This window comes from Elaeis guineensis, chromosome 1 (genome assembly GCF_000442705.2).
Source record: "Elaeis guineensis isolate ETL-2024a chromosome 1, EG11, whole genome shotgun sequence".
Lineage (NCBI taxonomy): Eukaryota > Viridiplantae > Streptophyta > Magnoliopsida > Arecales > Arecaceae > Elaeis > Elaeis guineensis.
Window position 1 is genome coordinate 94,698,678 of NC_025993.2, and position 8,775 is coordinate 94,707,452.

Here is an 8,775-nt window from a genome sequence, read left to right on the forward strand (position 1 = left end):
AAAATTAGTTGGCGCCGTGCGCTAGCTACACTGATGGAGCAATTTGTACTGAGAAACTGTTGATATCAGTAACCAAATTCCAGCTAGCAATTCCTTGATTAATATGCTGGAAAATCTTCAGGAGTCCAGATATCTTATTTCTTTTGAGGCAACAGCATTTTGTGGCTTAACATACTACCAGTTCCTTGAAGACGAAAACAAGTAATGGACTTTACGTCAAACATTTGTGAAATCTAATTCCTTCCCCTTTCTTTATATTTTTCTTTTCTTTTGTCACCTGAACTAGTATGGGAGGAAAGGTATCTGAAAACCACTGCGATGATAGATTTGAACCCAGGTCCCTGTATCCGACAAAAGATTTTGTTGCCAACTAAGTGAGTTGGCACCCTCACGCTTTAGCTTAGAAACACCTGAACCTGTTGTGCATAGCAATGAAGAAAGAGAAAACACACCATGTTTTGATAATCAAGTTCACCTGAGAGTTTCTTCTCATTGAATATACTGTCAATCATAGCTTATGACAAATCATAGCTTATGACAATTTTGTTACAATTCTCACAATGAAAATAAATTCTGATGTCCGAAGAATCAAGAAATGCAGCATCCAGAACTCAAGGAATTGCCTCTGAATCCCAGACCACAAAAGTACCATGGTGTGACATTCGAGGAGCATGTCAAGTTAAAATAATTTCAATTTCCCTTTGTATAAAGAATATTTTGACTCACAAAGTGCCTTCTCAGCTCCAGACTTTTCGGAGCAGGGATCTGAGGCCCCTAAAGTAACTGCAAAGTAGAGATATATTGAGCACAGAAATGCCAACAATGCCATCATTGTTAGAAGGAAACGATGCCGCTCAAGAACAGTAGACCAGCTTCCTAACTCATCACGACCTGATAGCTTCTTGGAGGGGGATGATGAAAAAAATGTGTTTTGCGATTTCCTATCTGGAGATGATAATGAAGGGAGAACCATGTTTGTCAAAACCTATTTAAACCGTCCAAAATCCTGCATAAATAATAAAACTAGCTTTTGTCAGCCAACAAACAGTACAGCATACCAAATAAACAGAGAATGTAACTTTCTGAGCGGTGCAGCTCCAAGACAACATGTCAGATTATTAGAACTACAGGATTTGTTGTTTTATTTTCCCATGAAAAATAATGATAAAAAAATTTGGACCAACAAAAGGAATGAACAAACTATTTACGTATTCAAGAATTGCAACATCCAATATGATCACTTTCTCCCAATAAAGAAAAGCAACGGTATTCATGATGTTGAACAACCTACAATTAATTTTTCTGAAGCATCAGGATGCAAGGAGAATTCTATGCAACTTTTCTGGGATATTTATTACTTAGTTATTGATTATTACCAGAAATAGTGGATAACCTTTTAACTTTCTATGATGCAATCTGATCAACTTCCCGCTCAATTCATCCCATGAAAACAGTTGCCAGCAATCCTAGCAGCATAAAGTAATTAGCTAATTTCAACATAACCATGGTCATCCGTACAGCTTTTTAAACGAGAAGGATGGACAGGCATTAACTGTAGCAAACTATCTGCAACAGACGCACAGCAGCTCAAAAACATGAACACTGGATACTAGCACAAAGATCACAAATTACATTTCTCAACATTCGTTCTTCCAAGAAGATGTACCAACATTTCTACTCAAATATTTTGTCATATATTTTGAGAATCCAAGCAATTGATGATGTTCTATAAATTTTGAGATGCAGACAACCAAAATTTGATCAATTGTATGTTTCCAAAGTACAAATCAAACAAAAGGATGGCATCATGTCATCAAATTTGTCCATTCAGTGTCCACCTGGTGCACCGTGCACAAGAGACCTTCAAATCACATGATTTTAGCTCTTAGAAAATCTAAATATTGAAAATCATGATCAATTATATGGGTCTTCATTTTAAAAGGACTATCATTGATTTTAAACCAAATAGTTTTTGCTTTAGCTTCACTCTATCTATGTTTTAAAACCAGTGACCCAGACCAAACCATCTGGGCAGCTCGGTCATGGGTCCACAACTTCACCATTCGTCCACTTTAACTGGAGCATGGTTTTCTCCCCCCCCAATTTCCAGCTACATCCTCCACTTAATCACATTCTATCTTTTCCAAAATTATGTGCTCCTTCCCACCCCTCACCTTCCTGGATACCCAGATCTACAGATTTTGGCCACAGATCCGCTGGGGGAGCTTCCATCCACCACCTTTGCTATTGCAGATTTTTCGCCCTATATCTTGACAGGGGAAAAGATGGAAGGGGGTTGTGTAATGTATCAAAGTTGCTTCTCAAGGTTTCTTATGCCCTCACAGTAGAAATCATGCCACACTAGTACTTGAGGGTGGTGATGGGCCCCAGGCCTTGACAAGGCCAACCTACCTTCTACATCATCTTGGCAGTGGTGGTTCTTCATATTTTCTTACTCACAGGGAGTGAAGGGAAGTGTGACCATGGAAAAGAAGCTAAGAGTTAGGTGGTAAGCAAAGCAATGGCAGGTGGGTCGGTGATGTAAGGTTTAACATGACTAGTGATCCACTCTTTATCCATTCATTGAACCAGACCAACTTGGGCAGGACCATATATGCTAAAGGGTGACAAGTAAAACAGGTTCAAAACTGAGCTCTCTCTCTTAATATTTACATCTGTATGTATGTGCATATGTGCATATACCAATGTATGTATTTGTGGTTGTATATACAAGTATATTTGCATGTATATATGTATATGTATACTGTACATATACATGGAGATATACATTCTATGGAAACCATGTATTCTTACAGCAAGAAAAAAGAAAAAAAAAGAAATCTTAAACAAAATTTCCCAAGAACAAGTATGCATTGAAAACAGGAATTAGGAAAAAAAAAAGATCAGGTTTCAATTCCCCATTCATAAGGATGATCCTACAAGCTTTTAGAAATAACTCAAACATCCAAACAATGGAATCTGTGGATTATTATTTCCTTTTTACAGCAGAACAATGGCAAAGATAATTAGCATATGATGGTGCTAAAATTTTGAAGTTTAAGAGGCTTGAGAACAGAATTTCAGTGAAATAGGTTTAGCAAATAGATATCATGAACTGTCCCAGAGAAGTGGTAACAGATACAATTTGTTCAGATTGAAGCATGTTTTCAAAATCTATTTTAGTCCTTTGGTACAATTATTAAAAACGCAAAGAGGACTCCAAACTATTATCATCATCACATTGTTTTGAAGATCAATGAAAGGTCATATGAACAAAAATCAATCCTAACTGCAACAGTAGAAGATTAATTTGTGTAATGTCACCTCAGATGGTACAATCACATGCATCGATGATTATGCACCAAACATTTTAGTGAAAATGATTCAGGACATAACAATTTGTGAATTCTCATGCACTTAAATCTCCATATTACAATTATAAATTTTCTCACCAAGATTGAAAAATTTCTCATTATACCCCAGCCTAAGTTGCTATGTTTGAACCTATGTAAAAATAGAGCAGACCATGCAGAGCATCCTTGGAAAATCAGCAGCCCAGTTGGGCAACGCATTCTTCAGGACATCCCAAGATCAAAACCCACAGGTTAAACAAATGGATGGAAATTTACTCCACAAAAAACAGAGAACAAGTCATTTTTCCAAAAAATATCCCGAAATAATCTTCATTCACATCCATAACGCTCCAAAAAGCGTTCTTGAGATCACGAATTAAACAAAAAAAAAAAAAGGGAAAGGAGTGCAATCTCTGAGGATGCCTAACTTATCCCAAATCATACTGATCCGATAATATGAAGAACAAGAAACTACACAACATCAGCAGCATCAATCAACTACCAAACTAAACAATAACACAACAACTCCAAATTCAACGGTTCAAGAATCCCGGACGTGTTTGGATGCCGGAAGATCTTCATAAGATCTCCCCGGCCAGTTTGTCTTCTGATGAATACGACAAGAGAAGCAGCGGCATAGAGACTTATCCTTATTTTTCGGGGATAAGTAATCGCTTTTGAAAAGTGATTTATCTTGAGATCTCCCGGTATCCAAAGAAGCCGATAAAGACGAAAAGAAAGAGGAAAAAAAAAAAGAAGGAAACAAGAACTTGAAGAAGAATCGATCTGAGAAGAGAAATTAATAGTACATACCACGACGTGGCGGGGAAGGATTAGATCCGACAAGGGCAAGAAGAGGTCGTGGAGTGGTGGTGGCGGATCGTCGTCGTCGAAGGAGAGGCGAAGAGAAGGGTCGAGGTGGGAAGTCAGAAGACCGCCGCGAATCCCGGTGGAAGGAGAGAGAAAAGGAGAGAAGCGAGAGAGACCTTTGGGTCGTCTACTTATATTCTATTCTTGTTCGTGGGTTAATAACGCCTTGGACCACCTCCCAGGTTCATAGGGTCAAGTGAGATGGCAGCGGCCGTTAGACGCGCTCCGCAAGCGCGGTCGTCAAGGTTCGCACCGAAAAATCAGCGTTGGGAGGAAATTTTTATTCTTTTTGATTAAAAAATTTGGCAGGGAAGATCTGGGTTAGGGTTTATATGGCAGATTTTGACTGCAGCAGAAATTTAGTTTCTAGACAAAATCACGAAAAATATTTTAGTTCCAACCTTGGTCATTGAATGAGTATTGATGCGTTGAAGAATGGTTCAACCCAGAATGAAATAGAGCAGGTTCGGTGGCTGAGGCGGGAATGGATCTTTTGCAATGGCGACTCTTAGAACAAGGACGAGCGTTAGTAATGTATCTCTTTAATATTATACATGATATATTTTGTTTGATGGCCGTCTATTTGTTCAAAAACACTCATTCAGCATCGCACCAAACTCATTCAGCATATCGTAGAAAATCCTTAGTCATTGCACGCAGGCTCAAGATTCTCGATTAATAAAATTTTGCCATGCACTCCATTTGAGGGGAGTTCCTATAAGATTAATGGATGCATGTGCTTGAAGAGTAACATGCACCTTCAAATGTATTAGTTTTGAGTCCTTGTCATTTGGTAAGGTTAGACAAAAAATTGTACTAATTATGCAAAGAGCATATGCTACTAATTACTATAGGAGCTAAGGAGTTAAACTTAGTTGTTTTCACATTCATTCAAAGAATTGCTTGTCTCGTGGGACAAGAGAAGCTTCCCAATCTTTGGCGGTTAGGTTGTCAAGCAATTAAATTATAGTGTGACCACATCTACATGTTTTTCTTTTCGTTCTTTTAGGCCCTGGCTAGAAGCGGGATAAAAAATGTGGGGATCATTTCTACCTACCGCGGTAGGTACAAATCGTTTTAGGAAAGGTAGGATAGATGCAATTAGTACCTAAATTATGAAAATACTGTTTAGATATTTTTGTAATGATGGGATAGAATAAGGCGATTTTTTTGGGGGATTGGACAAGTTTGCGCTTATTATTCTCATTGCTTTTGTGCAATGTGATGAGAAATGTGACTGGGATAAGGTGTCGAGGGATGTCTCGAGGGAAAAAAAAATGACCAGAAAGCATGTATTGGTTTGTAAATTTGGCTACTACTGGTGCTTCCATAATGCACATTAAAAAATTATGCGAGGCAGGCATGCCATAGGTGATCTCGGAAAGTTGCAAGAGAAAATAGAGGCTTTGTTAATGGTGTTGGATGACCCCAAAAAAAAAAAAGGAGGGTTTGGCATTAATGCATTGGATCGATCCTAGAACAGGATTGATGGCAACTAAAACAGAGTTGACATCAACGAGAGAGGACCGTGGTCATCATGGCCTGAGATATTAGACTAGATGGGGACCGGAGAGGGTAGTAGACAGGCAAAGAGGTAAGCGAAGAACGCACAGGAAAGTCAAAAAGTTAGAGGGGAATAACGAGGGCTCGGGAGAGGACGTCGCAATGAACCGTAGAACTCGTTTATCCGAGATAAAAAAGAACTTTTGATGGTAATTCTCGGATAAGAGAAGGTGAACTGGTGAACCCCGGCATTAGGCCCCTAATTGCATCTCCAAAGTGGACCCTAGTTTCTTATACAATACCCTATAGTAGTTGAACAAACTTTGTCTGTGACAGATTGTTTTACCCACCATTTTCATCAAAAAATCTATGACATGAGACTAGCAGAGATGTGCTGAATACGATAGTGATAACAAACTATTCCAAGTAGGCATCATCTTTAAATATAGTAACATCCCCACAAAGTAGAATAACCTACCGGATATATCTGCCAAAAGGGCTGCAGGGCTTGACGCAATGAAATTGTGGAATGCGAACACACGAAGCACAAACAAAATTGTGGAAAGGGAGAATGATGGCGCCTCCTTTTCTATCTCCAAAAATCATTAAGGGAGTATTTGGCCGTAAGAAGTTGGGGCTTGGAATGGGAATAGATGATGGTACAGTAAAATTGGATTTCGATTCCAATACTGAAGTGGAATAGAAATAGCACAATCCTTTCAATTCGGACCCTTTTCTAAAGATTCAAATCTTCATTTCAATTTCGATTCTGATCATAAACCAAATACTTCAGAGACATAATCATCCCGATTCTCATTCCAATTCATTCTGATTCTGATTCTGATCACAAATCAAACATTTCTTAAGTTCCTTCACAATCACATGATAATAGTTGCAATCCCTCGTGGAGTCTGATAAAGGATTCTATAACAATCATGGAACTAATTCATATAGCGACAATGCCTGGGTGTTGTTGTATCCTGGAGGTTCTGTAATGCAGAATTGACCTAGAGGCTGTCTGGTGCTCCAAGATCTTAGAAAACTGGAGACTTTGGTTGGAGCCAAATTCTTGCACCCATTAGTAAGGGTTCCAGAATTGCTTGCCATGATCATAGAGTAAAGGATCGATATATGTTACCCTCTAAACATGAACACTGGATTTTGCAATAAGAAATTGTTTTCCTCTGAATATATAAAAAAGAAAATGAAAATCCCAGTTCCACAAGATATTTCACGCATTAAACACAAAGGACAGACAAAAGAAAAGGGGAAGATACCTACTCATATGCAAGAAAGTGACTTGCTTCCTCCGTTAACTGTGAGACCAACCATTATATATTTTTTCGTAAAAGAAATGGAGAAACATCACTAGAAAATCGATACGCTTGGAGAACGGACACCGACTCCACAACTGCAGTAGCATGCAACTCAGTATACCATATCACAACTAAATAGGCCAAAGACACCTGCAAGAAACTAATTAGAAAGCAATCCGATCAACATAATGCATGCAAGACTGGTCCCCAGCTTCCATGCCTTGTAGGTAACAAGACACAAACTCGTGCCATTTGTAAGACCAAGTCCACCAGTCATGAAACATAAGGTGTTTGTTAGTAACAAAGTAGGTGTTCAAACATGATGATATAACTCGCACTAATTATCAAAATATTACAAACATTCTGTACTCTACTTCCCACCCCAAGGTTAATCTGAGCTCAGGCTATAGGAGATACTGGCAACAATCTAACAAAGTCTATCCCACCTATGAATAAATTTCAAGAGTAAGCTTCCCATTGTTTCTGCTCACTAGTTCATTTCAAAGGGTTTTGTTGTTTACAACATCGTCAATGTTATTGTACTCCTAATTCATATGGTTGCATAAAATAAAACCAATCTCTTTTTGGGTTTTGGATCATAAAGTTATGTATATGAAGCATTGTGATTAAGAATTTTCTGACAATAATGAAGCTTCTTAAGGCAGAGTGGTCTGTTAAAGAATAGACAAGTCATGAGCATTGCAGATTTGTAACCCCCACCCCCCCACCCCAACCCGTGAAAAAATAAAGAGAATAAAAAAAAGAACAGCAGAGAGATGCTTAAAGAAATATATCTAAGAGCTAATTTTAATGATAGTTCGTGAGTGGAAATGTTGTTACCTTCAATCTTCATCACCTGCATGCTCCAACAAATAGTTTGCTGCCATCCGCTCATTTCTGTCACAGGCCAAGAATGCTTCAATGGCAAGTGCTTGATCAAATCCCATAGCTTCCAGCTGAGGAACATTAAAGCTCATTAAAAATTGCTAGAAAAAGCTCAAAATTACTTAAAGCAGACAATTATGGACATACTCGTCCAATCGCCTCCTCTTCTTCAGGTGTTGCACTGATGGCATGGTGCATGTCATCCTCCTCAGGCTGATCAAACAAATCGCTGAAAATTTAAGATATCTAAGAAAAATAGCACACAAAACAGTGAATTAATGAGATAACAAAATTAATTCAAGTAAGTGCAAAACATATAACAGAAGGAAAATGGTTTGCGCTCCTTCAGCATTCTATTTATCATTATTTCAATTTCTACATAAACCTTATACAAAATATTTGAAATAAACATATGCCGCTCCAAAGATAAGGCAACAGGATCAAGATAGCCCAAGCTTGAATGTTTGATAAATCAAGATAGAAAGTTTTAAATTCCAAGGGGATACAAAAAATGGCCAGTCCTAAGTCCAAAATGTTTGAAGGATAAGTTGCACCAAACATTTAAATAAATAACTACTAAGAGGAAATCCCTTATTTTGAACTATATTACAGAATCTTTCTAGTAAAAATTGCGGGAACTTAAGCATATATATTGCGATGGCCCAACCCGAATAAGAATCCCAGCCCACCAAAGCTCAAATGGAAAAAAAAAAAAAAAGAAAGAAAAATACTCCTGAAGGGAGTCTTCTTCCTCCTCTCGCCGACTCCCAATCGGAGTCGGAAACGAACTCTCTCCGACCCTATTTAAGGAGGAGAACCCTCCTCTCTTCCTCTCATCGAGAAATCCA

General features: G+C 38.3%; 1 protein-coding gene across 1 annotated transcript; it reads right to left on the minus strand.

The window, feature by feature from the left end:
• Positions 1 to 18: 18 nt before the first annotated feature.
• LOC105034879 (uncharacterized) lies at positions 19 to 4,354 on the minus strand. The gene is made up of 2 exons (XM_019847125.2): positions 4,167 to 4,354; positions 19 to 1,006 (listed from the first exon to the last, which is right to left on the minus strand). The coding sequence occupies exon 2, from the start codon at positions 971 to 973 to the stop codon at positions 680 to 682; it is 294 nt and encodes a 97-aa protein (XP_019702684.1). The 5' UTR covers positions 974 to 1,006; positions 4,167 to 4,354; the 3' UTR covers positions 19 to 679.
• Positions 4,355 to 8,775: the final 4,421 nt, after the last annotated feature.